At 57.3% G+C, this 17,736-nt stretch overlaps 8 protein-coding genes across 8 annotated transcripts; 5 read left to right on the top strand and 3 right to left on the bottom strand.

Moving 5' to 3' along the window:
* Positions 1-1,301: 1,301 nt before the first annotated feature.
* LTHEOB_2442 (Nucleolar protein nop58) lies at positions 1,302-3,069 on the bottom strand (the record flags this gene model as incomplete). The annotated part of the gene is made up of 2 exons (XM_035511255.1): positions 1,302-2,865; positions 2,945-3,069. The coding sequence occupies 2 exons, from the start codon at positions 3,067-3,069 to the stop codon at positions 1,302-1,304; spliced, it is 1,689 nt and encodes a 562-aa protein (XP_035364151.1).
* A 389-nt stretch (positions 3,070-3,458) lies between these two features.
* LTHEOB_2441 (Actin-like protein) lies at positions 3,459-5,240 on the top strand (the record flags this gene model as incomplete). The annotated part of the gene is made up of 1 exon (XM_035511254.1): positions 3,459-5,240. The coding sequence occupies one exon, from the start codon at positions 3,459-3,461 to the stop codon at positions 5,238-5,240; it is 1,782 nt and encodes a 593-aa protein (XP_035364150.1).
* Positions 5,241-5,980: 740 nt separating this feature from the next.
* On the top strand, positions 5,981-6,589 carry LTHEOB_2440 (RNA polymerase iii subunit c17; the record flags this gene model as incomplete). Its single annotated transcript, XM_035511253.1, has 2 exons — positions 5,981-6,127; positions 6,182-6,589. 2 exons carry the CDS (start codon positions 5,981-5,983, stop codon positions 6,587-6,589), a joined length of 555 nt encoding a protein of 184 aa, XP_035364149.1.
* A 92-nt stretch (positions 6,590-6,681) lies between these two features.
* Positions 6,682-8,142, bottom strand: LTHEOB_2439 (Dor1-like protein; the record flags this gene model as incomplete). The annotated part of the gene is made up of 1 exon (XM_035511251.1): positions 6,682-8,142. The coding sequence occupies one exon, from the start codon at positions 8,140-8,142 to the stop codon at positions 6,682-6,684; it is 1,461 nt and encodes a 486-aa protein (XP_035364148.1).
* A 309-nt stretch (positions 8,143-8,451) lies between these two features.
* On the top strand, positions 8,452-11,687 carry LTHEOB_2438 (Ubiquitin-conjugating enzyme E2; the record flags this gene model as incomplete). The annotated part of the gene is made up of 5 exons (XM_035511250.1): positions 8,452-8,580; positions 8,636-8,650; positions 8,752-8,856; positions 8,910-11,286; positions 11,344-11,687. 5 exons carry the CDS (start codon positions 8,452-8,454, stop codon positions 11,685-11,687), a joined length of 2,970 nt encoding a protein of 989 aa, XP_035364147.1.
* A 510-nt stretch (positions 11,688-12,197) lies between these two features.
* Positions 12,198-13,964, top strand: LTHEOB_2437 (Transcription elognation factor eaf; the record flags this gene model as incomplete). Its single annotated transcript, XM_035511249.1, has 1 exon — positions 12,198-13,964. One exon carries the CDS (start codon positions 12,198-12,200, stop codon positions 13,962-13,964), a length of 1,767 nt encoding a protein of 588 aa, XP_035364146.1.
* Positions 13,965-15,032: 1,068 nt separating this feature from the next.
* Positions 15,033-16,119, bottom strand: LTHEOB_2436 (40s ribosomal protein s0; the record flags this gene model as incomplete). Its single annotated transcript, XM_035511248.1, has 2 exons — positions 15,033-15,780; positions 15,950-16,119. The coding sequence occupies 2 exons, from the start codon at positions 16,117-16,119 to the stop codon at positions 15,033-15,035; spliced, it is 918 nt and encodes a 305-aa protein (XP_035364145.1).
* A 280-nt stretch (positions 16,120-16,399) lies between these two features.
* On the top strand, positions 16,400-17,441 carry LTHEOB_2435 (Ribosomal protein S15; the record flags this gene model as incomplete). The annotated part of the gene is made up of 2 exons (XM_035511247.1): positions 16,400-16,445; positions 16,507-17,441. The coding sequence occupies 2 exons, from the start codon at positions 16,400-16,402 to the stop codon at positions 17,439-17,441; spliced, it is 981 nt and encodes a 326-aa protein (XP_035364144.1).
* Between the last annotated feature and the right edge of the window lie 295 nt (positions 17,442-17,736).

Here is a 17,736-nt window from a genome sequence, read left to right as displayed (position 1 = left end):
GAGGCGTGGTCGCTTTCTTTTCGTATGAACGAAGGAAATGGGAGCATGGCCGATGATGACAAGGCACCGAGAGGTTCTGAGGTCTGCGTTTCTAGGACATTTCAGAGATACAAGGTTGATTGACGACGATGGGAAGGGGAGAATGGCATGAGAGAAATGACGGCGGTGCGGGGTATTGTTGAGTTCCTCATACCTTTCTCATGAATGAAACACCGCCATGTCAAGGTTCCACCATGTTTTCCAGCTGTCCTTGTTGCAAACCTTTTCTATGCAGTTGCTGGATTCTTGATGGAGGGCGGACTCTGATGGCGTGGCGAATGAAGGCTTCTTCCAGGCATGCCGAAGGAGGATGGCTTGATTGGTGGGACAGAGATGGTACAGCTCGAGGAAGGGGGTGTTGTGGCTGCATGCTGGCAAGATCCGTGGAACATTGATAAATGGGGCACAGGGGGTGAAAAAGACGCAATGACATGGATATCGAACTTCAACATATAGTTTCAAAATACATCTTGATGCGTCTAGGTACGAAAATAAGCTCTACACATTTCCAGGCCATTGGCGGTTGCCGCATCACAAATCGCGGAAGCTATACACTACTGTGCCTGACTTACGTAGCGACCATAGTTAAATAAGGTATAGCAACTTTCTTTCCGAGCTAGGAAAAGCGAGCGGAAGGCGCTGGCCGAACCGCACCAGGCAAATACGGGTCAAGCTACCGCAAGCGCATATGAGCGGCTTTTGTCCCCGAGTGCCTTCCACCTACCATCACTTCGAGCGGAAACCACAGATTTGCACACCTATGATACCCACCAGTGCTCCTGGCCCCGGCCTGTACGTTAGTTACTACCCAGCGTTATCAGGCAGGCGGCACAGTCATTACATAACGTGTCATGCTTCTTTGAGAGGATGTCACAGTTGGCATCTTCGTTCATTTCACGCACGTTATCGTCACTATCGTATGATGCAGTTGAAATACTTTTTTGTGCGGCCATTGATCACGCGTATCCTAGCCAATGCTATGCACAGTGGACGTGTGGGGATGAGAAAGCAAAAAATCCCTACGCCAAAAAAGACTATCTCGACGTCCGCCAACCTCACGTGCGCCCATACTTTACAATCCCAAACCCCAAGAACGCCTGACAGACTCGAATGTCGGTAACCCCCTCGAGGGAACGCGAGACTGGAAAAACAGAAACCATTAAGTCTTTCAGAAGATGTGTCGTCGAGTCGTCGCTTCGGACCCAGAAGAGAAGACGCTTGTTGACTTTTTGCGGTAGAAAACAGAGGAAAGGGCGAAACGCTTAATCCTTGCTCTTCTTCTTCTTCTTTTTCTCCGACTTCTCTCCTTCATCGTCACGCTTCCTCTTCTTGGGGTCGGTTGCGCCTTCAGTGGCGTCCTTGGACGCCTTCTTCGCCTCCTTGGCAGCCTTCTTCGCTTCCTTCGCCTCACGCTTCGCGGCACGCTCAGCCTTTCTTGCTTTCTTCGCCTCCTTCTCCGCCTTCTTCGCGGCCTTGTCACCACCCTTCGACTTCTTGGGCGCGTCGTCCTCAGATTCACTCTCCGACTCCGATGCGCCGTCAACCTCCTCAATGCCGTTGGACTTGTCGTTTGCGGCCGGCTCATTGCCAGTGAGGCCATCGGCGTCGGCGTTGTACTTCTTAGCCTCCTTGATGTCGAACTTGGGTGCCTTGTTCTGGCCGGAGGGGGCAATCGCAGTGCCCTTGGACTGAATGGGCTTGCCTTCAAGGGCGCGCAGCCTGCGCTCGATGGCAAGACGAGCGGTGTTACCGAGGGCAGCCTTCTCCTCCTCAGTGGGCTCCTCTTCAGTGCCCTCGCTGTTGGCACCCCAGTCGGCCAGAGAGTCCACACGCAGACCAAGGGCAGCCTTGGAGGCGAGCATGCGGGCAATCTTGCCCTTGTTCTTGCCGGATGCCTGGCCAATGAGAGAGGCGTGGTAGATCAGACCGTACTTGGGAGTGTCGTGCTTGGTCTTCAGAGCTCTGAAAAGAGCCTTCTCGGCACCGAGGATCTGAATGGTGGAACCGGGCGACTTGGCCAGGCTTATCAAGCTACCGGCATGGGCAATCAGACGAGCACCGACGAGGTCACCGACCAAGGCAGTGAGGTTGGGGGCGATAGCCTGCATGCGAGTAGAAAGGTAGTTGGAGAGGGTCTGGCGATACTCGGTGAAGCCAACAACCTGCTCAGCCAGAGCCTTGATGTTTTCGAGATCCTCATCCGTGATCTCGGTACCCATGGAAACCTCGGCGGCAACCTTCAGCGAGGCTTCGATCTCCTCGGGCAGTACGTCTGACAGATCGGTGTTGACGCAGTTTGATCTCATCCCCATGGCCAGAATAACACGCGAATATGCCACATTGTCGTTGATGATCTTGGCCATCTCAGGGAAATGCCAGCCATACCACTCCTTCACTCTCATGGCGTAGATGTTGAGCTCCTTGTCTAGGTCGTCGAGAAGAGAGATGGCCTGAATGATCATAGTGTCGACCTTGTCCGTAGAGAACTTGAGCTTGTGACGAGACAGCGAATGAGAGAGACCAAGTGACATGGTCGAAACATCATCGGGCTTGAGTGCGGGGATCAAAGACGTAAGGTGGAGGCGAATGGCGCGGAAAACGTCCTGGGTTGAAGAGTCCGAGATGGGCGTGATAGACAGGCCAGGGAGCTTGTTGATAGCGTTGCCCAGCTTAGGGTCGGCAACGGCGAGAGAGGCCTTCTTCTCGTCCTTGATCTCATCGAGGAGGCTGCTGAGCATGGGCGTGACCTTGCCGTCGGTCAAGGCAGCGGCCTCGTTGAGAGCGGTGGCAGCGCTGTCGAACTTCTCGAACTTCTTCAGCTTGAGCCTGTGCGCAAAAGTGTTAGCACAGAACATCTCTAGGCAGTCCAAGGCCAATTGGCAGAGAGAGCGTATGGAGTACTGACAGTCCGCAGACGCCCTCGGCCGTCTCAGTCTCAGTTACGAGATCATCGCGCTTCAGCAGCTTCTTGTCCTTGGCCTTGAGGAGAGCATAGCCGGCGCTCGTTTCGGTGAGGATGAAGAGTGTCATAGCGGATAGCGCGGGGGAGTAAATAGCCCGTCGTAGGCGCAAGGTCGGAGGCGGGTGCTGCTGGTCGCGTCGCAGCTTTTTCTCTGGCGGGCGCTGCAGTTTTCGACGGCAGCTCGCACTTTTTCTCGCGCTAACGGGCGCGGCCCATCGTTGTTCCGGCGCCTTGTCCGCCCGCGCCAAGCCCTACCTACCGCCAGCGCGTCTCCCAGCGCGCGTGCCCGCTACCCAAATGTTTGTTTCTTGCCCCAGCATCAACCTCACATCTTTCGCGCTGTCCCGCCCGTTCTCGCGCGGCACAACGCCACGGGGTTGAAGAAAGCCAAATTTCGGTATTCGACCGCCCCGACCTGCCTTGACCACGGCAAACCAGCAGATCCGGCCGTGTCAATATGAGCTCCCAGGATTTTCTCAACCCGAAGCTTTCTGCCGGACGTTCGCGGCCCCAGTCATTGCAGTTTGATACAGGCCGGAAGCTCTCACCAACCACTCCTTCTGCGCGAGCGCTGTCAGGCATCTATGGCTCCTCGACGGCAGCAAGTTTTCGCTCCGATGAGGAGCATTTGATTTTCGAATTTGGCTCTCGTTTCCTTCGTGCTGGATTTGCTGGGGAGAGCAAACCGCGATGCACCAGAGCCTTCGGCCCTGATGAGCAGCGCCGGGTTGGCGATTTTCGCCGTTGGATGCCCGGCTACGAGAACGTGCGTCGGAAGCGAAAGCGAGGCCAGGATTGGGGAGAGGAGTATGAGCTGTGGAAAATGGACCTACGCACTGCAGACCTCGGGTTGGTTGAAGACAAGATCGAGCGAGCCGTCAGAGAAATTGTAGCCCAGTATCTACTCCTCGACCACCGGCCACGCCGTGCTACCGTGGCGGTCCCTCCTCAACTTCCCCGCCCCTTGATGACCGCTCTGTTATCCTCAGTCTTCACCACGCTTCAGGCCGTCAGCATCACGGTCCTCTCTATTCCCGTCTTGAACATCGTCTCGGCGGGGCTCAGATCGGGCCTGGTCATCGATCTCGGATGGGCTGAGACGACAGTTACTGCAGTGTACGAGTACCGTGAAATCCACCACCGAAACAGCATAAGAGCCGGAAAGTACCTCACGGAGGAAATTGCCAAAGTCTTGAACGAGGAATGCCACAAATCCAAAAAGGATCCCCCACCGGAAATCCAAGAGGACATCACATTTGAGGAAGCGGAAGAAGTATTGACGCGGATGGCCTGGTGCTTGAACCGCGAAGAAGCCCTAAAAAGGAAGAATGGCGCGAACCCAGACAGCTCCGCGAGCGATCCTTCCGTTACAGTGCCATTCCCCGCTGCAGACCCGCCTATCACGGTATCCGTTCCTTTCAGTCGGTTTGCTGAGCCGTCTGAAAACGCCTTATTCGCCAGCAACTGTTCCGCACACGATATCGACGACCATGACCTTCCAATTCCACTGCTTGCTTACAACGTTCTCCTTTCGATACCCATTGATGCACGGAAGCTCTGTATGCCGCGGATAATCGTTACCGGTGGTGCCTCAAAGCTGCCCGGAGTAAAGCGGCGTATCCTCTCAGAGATCGAACACTTGGTCAAGAAGCGCGGTTGGGACCCTGTGCGTAGCTACGGTAGTGCGACTCAGAAACGGGAAGAGCTGAAGATGCGGAGCCATCACGTTCGCAGTAACACTGTCGACACGCTCTCGCCGCTTCCGCTGCAACCCTCGGGTGATGGCAGCATTTCCGAAACGATGGCGCAGCAGGAAGAGGACGAAGATCACAGCGCGCAACAGACTCCTGGATCACAAACGCCTACTTCGCAACGCGCCTCTTCACGCTCCTCTGGCACCGTCACACCATTCCCCGCGTCAGAATTGCCACAGGAAATCGACCCTATCACGGCCAAGCTGCAAGAATTGGGAATGAAGCATCGCCAACCAGGACCCGAAGGCGTTGTGCGTGGGGTTGAGACGCTAGGTGCATGGGCAGGTGCTAGCATCGTGGCGCAAATGCGTATACGCGGAATTGTGGAGGTCGACAAGGATCGGTTCATGCAGCATGGCCTTGCCGGCGCAACCAAGGATGCAGGGCATACAACCGTAGTCGAGCAGAAGAGACAGAGTACCCTGGGTAGTGGAGGAAGGGCTGCCGGTGATAGAGGTAGCTGGACACTCGGCGTTTGGGCCTAGTGGTATCGATACGATGTACGATGAACATGTTTTTGTTATGTGCTACGCGTCAGTTATGTATATACGATTGTCATTCCTAGACATCAAGCCTTCTATACGTGAGCATAGCCCATGTTAGTATGGGGAGAGGTAGTTAGAGACTTGCAGGGCAAGCTCTGGTTCCCATCCTAGCGCATCAAGCAGCTGAGTTACATTGTCCGAAGTTGTCCCGAGGAGAGATTTTTAGGTTACTCCAACCTGAGCTAGAACAATCCCTGCACACATATGTACGTTTCTAAATCCACATTCCTGAGGAGTGACCGATGGGCCGGAGATTCTAAAGTAAGCAAACGGGATGTGCGAGTTGTGGATGGGTTGCGAGGGAGACTTCATTGCCATCCCCATGATCCCCATCGGACACATTTTTCTAGCTTTCGCACGTATTTCATATGACCGCTCTCTCTTCACCATTTCATATTTTAGCGCTCTTTCCAGCTCTAATGGCGGATGTACCCCCGTCGTCCTTTCCATTTCATTCAAGTCATACAGTCACATGTTTTCCTGCTACTTCATCTTCACGCTTTGCATATCCATCACGGGCTGAGCAAGCGCACTAACCTAGCCGTCTCAAAGCTATATCCTCCTTTGATCACCACCCCCACGACCGTCGCCTGACTTCACGGCCCCAAAGGCTGTCGCTATAGGAAACCTGCAAGGCTGCAAACCTTCGTTGTAGTGAATAGCCGCCCACCGCTGCCATCATGAAGGTCCTCGAGAAGCAATCGTCCGTCCTCACCAACTGGGAAGTTCTCAACATCGTCCGCGAGCAAAAAGCGGAGTATGAAGGCAGCGACGGCGCCGGCCGCACACGGCCCATGCCCAGCAATCTGAACCGCATCCTCACCGACGTCCGTCTTCTTCCTTTTCTAACAATGCTCATTTGACTAAACTTCGATGCTCAGGTTGAGGCACAGCTCATCGAGGCTTCCTCCCCGCTCGCAGGCAGCCACAAGTACCGCGAAAGCGCCATCCGCACGCTCTTTGTCAAAACCAAGGAGGCAGGCTTCGAGATCGAGAAGGCCGAGATGCTCATGATCTTCAACCTGCGGCCCAAATCGCTCGCCGAGCTTGACACGATCATGGAGGAGCTCGACGGCCGTTACGACGAGACGAAGCAGGAGGAGCTGCTGGCTATCGTCAGGGAGTGCCTGGGTCCGCTGGACGACGGAGAAGCGGAGCCGGCGCAGGATGCGAAGAGCACGGACTGGAGGCACGACACGCACCGCCGGGGCGGCGCGGAGGTCGGACTGAAGGGGGAGAAGCTTGATAAGCCGATGGCGGATATGAGCTTGGGAGAAAATGGCGCGTAGGGCATGATGGGCTGTGCTTGCATAAGAAGGCGTTTATTGAGTTTGGTCAATTAATATGTTTCATATTTATGGCAGTATGCAGCGACGGTTTCTCAACTCGAAGCAGTGGCCGTCCTGCCTGCGCCAACACCGCTTGCAAGCAGTTCCAGCCTGCTAGCTTGAATACGATGCTTCCTCATTACCTCCACCCATTCTTCTTCACCGTCTTCATCATCCTCGCCTAGCTCGTCTTCCAGCAATGCAAGTAGCATGCCAAAATCTCCACCTAACCGACCGAGACTTCCTGCGCAATACAGCACCTGTGTCAACAGACTGTCTCTCGAGGCGCGATCCTGTACGTTTGGAAGATATTTTCGTAATGTCTCGGCCAGGAGCTCCACGAGATGCTGAGGGAACGTAGCCAACGCAGAGGGTAACGGCTGTAGGCTATCATCTTCTCCTATACGGGTAGGAGATTTGAGACCTTGGCCGAGCTCAGCATTGTCGTCGCCAGCCGAACCCGGCCCTGGCAGTGCTGACGGGAATATGCTCTTGTACATAGAAATGATGGCAAAGCTCTGTTCGCGGAATATTTCAATGTACCGCTTCAAGTAGCGCTCCGTCTGCTGCCCCCCAGCCCAGCTATCCCTGGCCTTCTCACCATCTGACCGCCGAGCCGCCTCCTGGTCTGCCAATTCCCGTAGCGGGTCCAGTGCCTCGAGGGTGCTGAGGAGATTGGCTAACCGGCAGACGAGGAACAGCGCGCCCAGGGCTCCCTCATTGCTGCCTATGCCGGTGCTTTTCTGACTATAGGCCCACGCCTGATCAAGCTCGGGGGCTATACGCCTTAGCCAGCCAATTGTCCGCATCGCTCCAGCAAGCTTGATGCCGTGGCCCTGTAGGCTGGTGATCAGGTTGGTCGCCATGCCCTTCATCTCCTGCTCCGCCTGCGTCGAGATCTCGGTCACCAAGCCGACATTGGGATAGAGGGCGTGTAGCCGCTTGATGTGGGCATGGAGGTCTAGCGCAGATGCGTAATTGGCATTGCTCAGCCCCGATGCAGCGGCACTGCCGGCGCCTTGAGCAGCACCGCCAGAAGACGATATAGCGGACGACAACAGAGTAGGCAGCTCCAGGACGTCGGCCACGCGATCTACATTGCGGGCCAGGAGCATGGCCTTACGCCGCCGATCGAGAATTGCATTCTCGCCGGAGCGACTGTACGTCTTCTCGAAGTTTGCGCTGGCGGATTCGAGCTCGGGCAGAGCATCTTGGAGCTGGGCGGCCTGCTTGGCGAGCTCGGGAAGGGACGACGAGAGGCTGCTGAGACTGGCAGAAGAGGCGATGATGGACTTGTGGGAGCGTTTGGAGAGGGCCTGAAGGCTGCGGACGGTCGAGGCGGACGACGAGGCGAGCGACTGCGGCTCGGAGGAGCTCAGCGAGGACAGGGAGAGGGTGGCCAGACGGTTCAGGTAGGCCTGGGCGGCTGGATCGGTCGGCGACGGAACGGGCCTCGCGGGGGCATCTTGGGCGTCGAAGTACGGCGCGAGCAGATCATAGAGCGGATCAGCCATGGTAGCCGGCGAATGCAGTGGTGAGGTGGTTCGCGATTGGGGGTGCCGGAGCGCGGAGCGGCCAGATCTACATGTGATTGGAATTTGTGCTGCAGGCTCAAAGCACTGCACTTTTGCCCAGTGCCTCACCTCGCCGTCGCCGCTCCCTTTGCGCTCCGCGTCAACTTCGCCAGTCGCGCCCACGTCCGACGCCGCTATCGTCCCTTGTGCTCGGGCGCGCTGGACTCGCCTCCGGATACCCCACCATCCTCGCCGTTTGCCGCAGCCCACCAGATCCCATAGGCCCGCGCCGCGCGCCTGCCTCCCAACATGCCGGCTCACACGGTAAACGACGTTGCGCACCCAGCACGCGACGCAGGCATGGCTGAGAAGAGACAGATCTGCGTCGAGGACACTGTGCACCTGAAAGCCAAGCAGTGGCTGATCGGGGTGGTCGATGTGAGTTCTCACTCCCGGGCAGTCCCTCTTGCGCCGGCTAGCTGACAGCAAACAGAGAACAAACCACGATGTATGTTTGCGCCTGCGACTCGACCCCGCCTCTGCGCATGCGCACGCGCCCCTTTGGCCGCAGCCTCTCCGCGTGCTTGCCCCCATGCTAACGCTTCGCAGGTCGACACCCACGAGCCTGATCCCCAGCGCGACTACAACCTGCAGATCGTAAAGCACCGCGCCGTGCCTTCGGGAAAATTCGAGGCATTCTTGAGGAATGGAATTGTAAGGCTGGCCGCCAAGGAGCACGGGAGAACGGTGTGCTGACATTTGGACAGCCTCCGCGCGGAACGGTCCTGGTCTCGTGGCAAACCGATTTCACCACCGAGCTGGTTCCTGAATCAGAACTGGAGCTTGTGGACCGGAACTTCTTTGTGGGAGACGTGGTGAAGCGGGACGCGAACAGCCCCATGAGCGGCACGGTCATCGGGACGAAGCTTGCGGTCACCATAGCACCCATTCGCATGTGGCCCGAAGTCGACGTTATCCGGGCTCACAGCTACGAGAAACTCATTGGCGATGATACCACCCATGCTCCCCGTTCCATGATCCCCGCCGAAGAACTCGAGACCATTCGGCAGTATCCAGAGGGAGCTCTCATTATCTACGACAACTGGGTTGGAAGAATAGACGATGCATATGACGAGATCGCGCTTCGACTTAGCAACGGCACTGTTGTGGTGCCTGAGAATAGCGATGAACTTACCCCGGTAGACCCAAGGCTGGAGCGGCATGAAGTCGGCGATTACGTGAAGACCAAAAAGGGCAATTTGCGCAGGGGTCGGTGGATTTTTGGAGCCTTTAATGCCAATGTTGAGCCCGGCGGCGTCGTCATCGATGTGCGGACCACTTCTGTCACTGTTCAGTGGCTTAGCCGGAGACTAGGCGGCCCTCCGACAATGCCCGGTTCCTTCCCATCGGAGCCTCCGATCGAGCTAGGCCTGGACGACCTTGAGAGCGGAAAGGTGGTCATCTACGACAACATGAAAAAGCCGCCGACGCCAACGACTGCCTCGTCGACCACCGTCGCCATCAGAGCATCGCCGGAACTGACCCCTGGCCAACGGGTTCGATTCAAGGATCTTACCGGTGCCTGCGTAAAGTACGCACCGTACGTCAAGAAACGACCGAGGACAGAGACTCTAGGCTATGATACAAACATTTACACAGTACAGACGACCAAGACGACAGTCGTCACCCAGTGGCAGGATTTGTCGATTACGGAAGACGAGTCTATCGGGCTACTTCCTGACCCTAACGTCGATGACGAGGATGAGGTCTGGCCTGGAGAGGTCGTCTGCACCAACGAAAGAAAACCGAAAGAATCCTCGACCGCTTCTTCGGAGGAACAGGGTGAATGGTACATAGAACCTGCAAAGGTTGGTGTAGTCCAGGCGGTCGAGGGCAAGGATCGCATGGCAATGGTGAAGTGGTTCCCACATGCGACCGTCAAGTTCGTGGAAAACGATCTTCTCCCCGGGTCGAAGACCGGTACTGCGGCGGGCCCAGAGGAGAAGGTCAGCTTGTACGACATACGGACAACGGCATCTCTGAACCGGAGGCGAGGTGACTATGTCATCGTTGTCGAGAGCTCATTAGCAGGAGGGCAGAGTCTATCGGATGATGTTGACTGGTTTGGAGAGGTTGTCGACCTCGGTCTTGATGGGCAGCTCACCGTGCGGCTTGGTGCTGCAACCCCAGTGCGGGACATCAAAGTTCCGGTCGAGGGTGTCATTCTCGCATATAGTACCGACCTCGATGCCGATAACGGCCCCCATGACCATCTAGGGGACAGTATGTCCGAGGACGAGGCGTACGACGATGATATGGACGACGAAAGCATCCTCGATGATGCGGATAACTACCTCAACATGTGGTACGAATACACCGGTCCGGATGGGCGAAGAATAAGGGTTGAGGATGACAATGACGACGACGAGGAGGGATGGGCAACTGAGGACGAGGACGATGTCGATGAGTCGTCGGCAGAAGACAACGACGTATCCATGGAGGACGCGGCAGCCGTTGATACCTCGAAAACGACACCCGAAGCCCAACCGTCAGCTGTTCCCATTGAAAAGGCCGCTTCAAGCCAGCAAGAGCAATCGACCGTTGCAGTGGACGGTACATCAGACAGCAAGACTTCAGAGCCATTCTCGTTTTCCAACTATCCAGACGCGCCTGCAGCGTTTGAGATCCTGGAGGATGCGCCACCGCAAGACCACCACTTCATTAGGGCTGCTCAGGGCGAGCCAACGCAGCAACGGCTTCGCCGGATCCAGAAGGAGCACAAGATCCTTGGGTCGTCTCTCCCACCCGGGATTTTGGTGCGAACTTGGGAGTCTAGACTCGATCTCCTGCGCGTGCTGATTGTGGGACCGGAAGACACGCCTTACGAGTATGCGCCGTTCCTTGTGGATTTCCATCTCGGCCCAAATTTTCCTTCATCGCCCCCAGAAGCGTTCTTCCACAGCTGGACCGGTGGCATGGGGCCTGTAAACCCCAACTTGTACGAGGATGGCAAGATCTGCTTGAGCCTGCTGGGAACGTGGCACGCGGACGAAAGGAACGAGAACTGGAGCCAGGCCAAGAGCACGATTCTGCAGGTGCTGGTTTCGTTGATGGGCTTGGTCCTAGTGAGGGAGCCCTACTACAGTAAGTTTGCCTGCGGAACTGTCTTGGAAGGAATCGGAAGCTGACTGCAAGCTTTAGACGAAGCTGGATACGAAGTGCGTCAAGGGACTGAGGAGACGAGCCTGTCGTCAGCATTGTACTCCGAGAAGGCGTATTTCAGGGCCCGCGGATTTATCATGCATGGCCTCACACACCCCCCGGCGCCGTTTGAAGAGGATGTGCAATGGCTCTATCGTAAGGACAGCGGTCCGAAGCTGCTGGAGAAGGCAATCGAAGCTGCCACGGGCATCATTGAGAGGAGTGAAGGAGGCAATGGAGAGAAAAGGGACGGGCTGAGAAACATCAGCGCCGGAGCCATAATACCTCTCAAGCGCCAGCTGGCAGGGCTGGAGAGACTGAAGCAGAAGGACGCGAAAGCCTAAAAGTGTTTGGGATGTTCGTGGTTGGAGTTCAGGTACAAAGGCATTGGGCCCCGGCAGCGCGGAATCATTTAGCGGGAGCTGGGTTTCGTTTGTATATCAATAGAGAAGAGAGAATGCTTGCACACGTTTGGACCCTTGCTGCGGATCGAGCGGGTGTGGCAGGGCGATTGACAGCTGCAAGTGATCCGCGGATCGAGAATGGCGGGCTCCCCTGGTCATCCGCCAGCTGAGTGGGGCAGCTAGCGGCGGGCGCACCCGCCAGCCGCTGGCGCTGAAGCGTGATCGGCGTGCGAGAGGGCGCCCGACCTGGACCGCCGGCTGTGTGAACAAAGCTCACCTGCGTTTCTCACCCTGCACACCCGCCCTGCCGCCTGGGCCTGCCCTCAAAACTTCTGCCGATCACCTCGCCGCCTTCGGTCCTCAACCTCGACGCCTCCAAACCGGCTCGTCCTGCGGTAGCCTGAGCTCCCCCGCCGCTCTCAGCTGCACCGCTCGCTCCGGGACCCCGTTATGGCCTCGCCCCATCCCGCCGAGGCGCCTGTCGCCATCAATCCGCACCAGAACGCCCGATACACGCTGAAGCTGAGCGAGCGCATCACAAACCCGTCCCAGGACCAGTCCCGCTTCAGGACCGTCAAATTCAACCACAAGCCGACGCAAGCCGCCGGCACTGCACGCACGACGACCCTCAAGCCCGCCTCGACGGGCGACGACCAGTTCACGCTGTGCATTCGCGACAAAGATAAAGAGGCCTCTGCGAAGGCGAGCACCTATGAATACGCCGGCCAGCGCAAGGAACTCAAGAAGACGTACGTGGTGGTCTTCGACAAGGATACCCAGACGGCGACGCTCGAGCCGCTCGACGAGACGTACGCCTTCAACCTGACGAGCGCACCGTGGGAGCAGGATCCAGCAAAGTTGGCCGACCAATACCAACAGGTAAGGCCGCGCAATGAGAAGCCGGACCGCGGCGCCGCGGCGAACGACGATGCCGACGACCTCTTCTCCGACGGCTCCGCTACGCCTAGGAGCATGGCCGAGAGCATGTTCGGAGGCGGGAGCTTGAGCGAGGACGACGAGCCCGACGAGAGCAACCCCTTCGACTTCAGGCATTTCCTGAAAGACGCCGAGCAGACCGAGGGCTTCGCGTCGCCATACAGCCAGTCGGGAACCCCGCTTCGCACCACCACGAATGCTCCGACGGCATCTACCACCGCTACTACAGCCGCACCGGCTCGCTCCACGCCACTCCCACAGACGGAGCGCTCTAAGACGAAACCGGCGCCAAAGGCAGCACCAAAGAATGCAAATGCTAAGCAGACCAATGCCGCATTGTCGCGCAAGCGCAAGAGCCCGGAGCCCGAACAGCCCGCCGCCAAGCCCAAAGCCACCTCCCCGGCCGCTACAACGAAGACGAAACAGCAGCCCACTCCGTCTATCCGTCTGGATCGCCGCGCATCGACGCGCCCGACCGACTCGACGGCGGCGGCAACAACAGCAGCAAGTCTCTCGGCCTCAGCAACCATCCCGTCACAACAATCGTCCGCCTCGTCCACCAAATCGTCGAGCCGCACGTCTCGCGAACCAACGCCCGACGAAGATGATGACGACGACGACGACGATGACCAATTTGGCGGCCTTGAGATTGACTGGGGCGGGTCGGGCGGCAAGTCGGGGTCGCGCCACGGCGGCCGGCACCCGGCCCGTCGCAGTATCGCACTCGCTTTCGAGCAAGGCGTCACAGGAGACGGGCCCGTATCGCTGCGCAGCGCCGCCGACAGCGCATCGCCTAACAGCCGTTTGCACACGCCTAATATGCGCGCCACCACCGCCATCACCAGCAAAAATGCGCCTGATATCATCGACTTCGGCGGCAGCGGCGACGAGGACGAGAATGAGGATGATGACGAGGCGGGTGGTCGTCATCACCAGCGTGAGGCGGACCAAGAGCAGGAAGAGGAACAGGAAGACGACGACGATGACGACGGCTACGCTGAGGACGACGAGGACGCAGATGGCGACGTCGATCCTCTGACCTTGGGGAGTCCTGCGGCGGACACGTTGCAGCAACAGCAACGGGATCACCATGAAGTGGACCTCGACGACGAACAGCAACATCAAATGGTCGATGGTGATGACGATGACGGTGCCGGCGACTTCGAAGATGACTTCGAGGCTGAGATGGCACAGGCGCTGGCAAGCGCGGCAGAGGAAGGGGAGGAGGACGGTGGACGCGTGGTGCATGAGGAAAGCGAGGAGGAGAGTGAGGAAGAGTAAGTAGCTCAGACGTGTTTTTGCTAAGGAGGGGCTTTTCATCTTCTGTTTTTCCACTCTTCTCCCTCGTCGTCTCTTAGGAGTAGGATAGACAAAATGCGGCGTTTTTTCAGGATGTTCAGAGCACGGGACCAGCAACTCGTAGCAACAGCAGCAGCAGCTGCTGCTGCCACCGCTGCCGTAGAACATGAGTAGATCTTGCATAGAACTGGTTGACGGAAATACTCCAGTGGTTCAAATATAGCGAAACGTCCACACACATGACACGAGGACTGTCGGATTTCACCATGAATAAATTTTACCCTTTGAAATTTGTCCCGTGATATACGCTGTTACTTGCGGGAATAGTTGAATCCTAATTCCGTCCGTATGTTTATTGCTCAGAAATCGTTCTCTAAGTCGAGATGTAGACGTCAACCACCCGGATAGGGAGAAAGCAAATAACCCGAATGCTGTAATTTTGCTTGCGACGTGTTGAGAAACGCGGGCATCTTATTTGGTAACTAAATGGCATGGCACTTCAAACTCAACAGGACAACCATTTTCCTTATAGCGTGCGGTGACCAGGTCAGGCGTTGGCAAATGATCCTGGTCTAAGGACGAAAAGGCACATGGATGGGCACAACAGTCACGGGTGCAATGAACACATCAGAGAGAAGGGCAACGAGGTGAAGGCACACAAGGTTCGGCATGAAATGGATATCGGATTTCTTTTTCCTTTATGCAGAGGAAGTGGGCAACGTTCAAGTACATCCCAAAATCGCCAGCACAGGGCTTTCCCCCAACGCATAGAACACACGTTGGATATCTTTCCCTCATAAGCACCGGACGACTGTTCTTCCCTGCATTGAACAAAGAAAAGAAAACGTGAAGTCGAAGATGCCAAACCAGCCGCGATGACAAGGGTTCCATGCGATGGCCTTTGTGAGGAAATACTTTTGTTTGTTCGACTCAGGGACCATTCTTTGAATTTTTTTGAATACACACTCCACCGAGGCGCAAGTTGACTGACTCCTGTTTATCTTTTTGTCCTCATCCCTTCCTGGTATCGCGCTTTTCCTCCTCAACCGCTTACCACTGACCCTCAGTGTTGGGGGCAGCGGCGGCGTCAGCGGACCAGCCAGCGGCGGCGCCCTCAGGGGCGGCGGTGGAGGCAGCCCAGTCAGCACCATCCTGGTCCCAGGAGGCACCGGCAGCGACGCCAGCGGTGCCGGAAGCGGCGGCGAAGGCGCCGGCACCAGCGCCAGAGACCTCCCACTCGTTGGTGAAGCCACCCTCAACGGGGGCAGTGCCGACCTCGTCAGCGCCGGGGACCTTGGCCTCCTCAACGCCGGCAGAGTCCTTGTTCTCCTCGGCCTCAGGGTCGCGGTAGAAGTACAGGTCGGTCATGACGTCCCACTCGGTCTCACGGCTGGCGAGGGTGCCACGGAGGCGGAGGACCTCACGGGCAAGGAGCCACCAGACAAGACCAATGGCGTGACGGCCCTTGTTGTTGGTGGGGATAGCAACGTCGACGAACTCGGTGGGAGAGTCGGTGTCGCAGAGGGCGATGACGGGGATGTTGACGTACGAGGCCTCCTTGATGGCCTGGGCATCGGTGCGGGGGTCGGTGACGATGATCAGGCGGGGCTCCTTGAAGGAGCGGGTGATGTAGTTGGTGAAGTTACCGGGGGTGAAGCGGCCAGCAATGGCGACAGCACCGGTGTGGGCGGCGAACTTCAGGACGGCACGCTGGCCATAGGGACGAGCGGAGATGACGCAAATGTCGGCCGGGTTGTCAATGGCGACGATGATGCGGGCAGCGAGGACGATCTTCTCCCTGCAGCGCGCGTTAGACACAAAGTTTTCGCGCGTGGAGCGGCTTCCTGCGCGCCCGTGGGCGGAAAATTTGGAGCTTTCAGAGGAATATCGCGGGCAAATTGCCACATCCTTTTCATAGCCACAAATGCCGCGAACAAAGCTCACACAGCATCGGTTTCGAGGCTTACCAGGTCTTGCCAATGTTGAGGACGTTGATACCATCCGGGCGGGTCTTCCAGAGGTAAGGCTCCATGTGAACCTGGAGGTTCTTGGAGCCGAGGTGGCACTGAGCAGCCAGAAGCATCTCAATGTCCTGGCTGGTGGGCGCGAAGGCCGCGGGGAGGTTGTTGGGAGCCATCCTGATTGATTTGAGGTTGCGCGAGAGGCGGCGGGTGAGGTCGTGAGTCGAACGGCGGTCGCTGGCGGTCGAACAAATGTGTTGCGGTTCGAAATGGTGGTGGGCATATCACCTTTCGCTAAACCGCCTTCTTCTGGTATGGCGCTTCGTGCCGCGGGCTGCGTGTCTTGGCGCGTCGGCCGATCGTTTGGCCGTTTGGCCGGCGACGCTCGCGGGCTCTGGACGGCCGACCTCCGCTGCAAAGTTGCGGACGGCACGACACCACCACCGCATCGCCACCATGCCGCCCCGGATATCGCTGCCCGTGCGCCTGCGCGCCCAATCTGGTATGTGCTGCTTGGAAATTTCGATTATGTCTGATTTTCGCCTGACAATGGCTCGTAACAGCTCCGTCTAGCGCGTGTTCTGCTCTGCGCGCTTTTAGCACGACGCCCGCCAATTATGCAACCACGAAGGAGCAACGACGCAGACAGCAGGACCCATACGCGCAGGCCCAGGCACGGGCGCGGAAAGATGCCAACATTTCTCGCCAGGCCGTCTTGCGGGAGCAGCGCAAGCAAGAGCTGGGCGATCCCGTTCGCGGCATCACGACGCCGTTCGTAAAGTCATTCGACACCGGCCTTCCCGAGCAGGCCAAGACAACCGATGCCGACCTATCGAAGAAGACTGCCGGCCCCAAGAAGACCCCCGACGGTCCGGCGGCCACCTCTGAGAGCTACTTGAACCATTTTCTCAAGCGCGACGAAGTGATGGAACAGCTGGGGGTTTCGGAAAGGATGGCTGCTCCATCGCAGGTCGCCGATGATCTGTCACCAGACGCGCGTGACCAGACAAGCCATAAGCGACTCAAGACGAAGGCCGAAGTTGATCAACAGAGCGCGAACGCCGCGATTGCGATTCAGCGCATCGTAAGCTTGTCAAACGCCAACTCAAAGGACCGGACTCGCGTGAACATCCAAAGGTGTATCGACACGTTCGGTCGCCACCAAACAGATAAGGCTCTGCCGCCAAGAGCGACGGCGGCGGGTGTGACGGCGGCGGCCAGGGCGCCACAGGCAGACTCTCGCGGTGGCCCTGATACTGGCAGCAGCGAAGTTCAAGCGGCCATCCTGACGGCCAGGATCCGCACCCTGGCCGACTTCCTCGAAACTCGGGGCAAGAACGACAAGGTCAATAAGCGGAACTTGAGGTTGCTAGTGCACAAGCGACAGAAGCTGCTTAAATACCTGAGGAAGAAGGAGAGAGGCGGACCTAGGTGGCAAAACCTGATTGAGAAGTTGGGTTTGACCGAGGGTACGTGGAAGGGCGAGATCAGCTTGTAAGGCGAGCGAATAGCATGGGGGAAAAGCAGGAATGCGCAATACGGGCTGCATGATGTGATCAATTGTAAAATCTGTACGAACACTTCAAACTTCCGTAGGGACACCATCCACTTACGTCGATAAGTTTGGAATACCAGCTAGTCGGTTTTTCGGGACGAAGAAAGTCGAAGCTTGCTTACCATTTTCCGAATTCCAAGGTATGCGCAAGTGGCGCCCTGCGGGTCGACGACTTGGTAGATGAGGCAACGGCGTGTTCATCAATCAGAGCAAAGGCTTTTATCTGCGGATCACCCAA

Source organism: Lasiodiplodia theobromae, assembly GCF_012971845.1.
Source record: "Lasiodiplodia theobromae strain AM2As chromosome Unknown scaffold_6, whole genome shotgun sequence".
In the NCBI taxonomy this organism is placed as follows: Eukaryota; Fungi; Ascomycota; class Dothideomycetes; order Botryosphaeriales; family Botryosphaeriaceae; genus Lasiodiplodia; species Lasiodiplodia theobromae.
The sequence above is the reverse complement of the archived record's forward strand: the minus strand, read 5'-3'. Positions and strand labels throughout refer to the sequence as shown.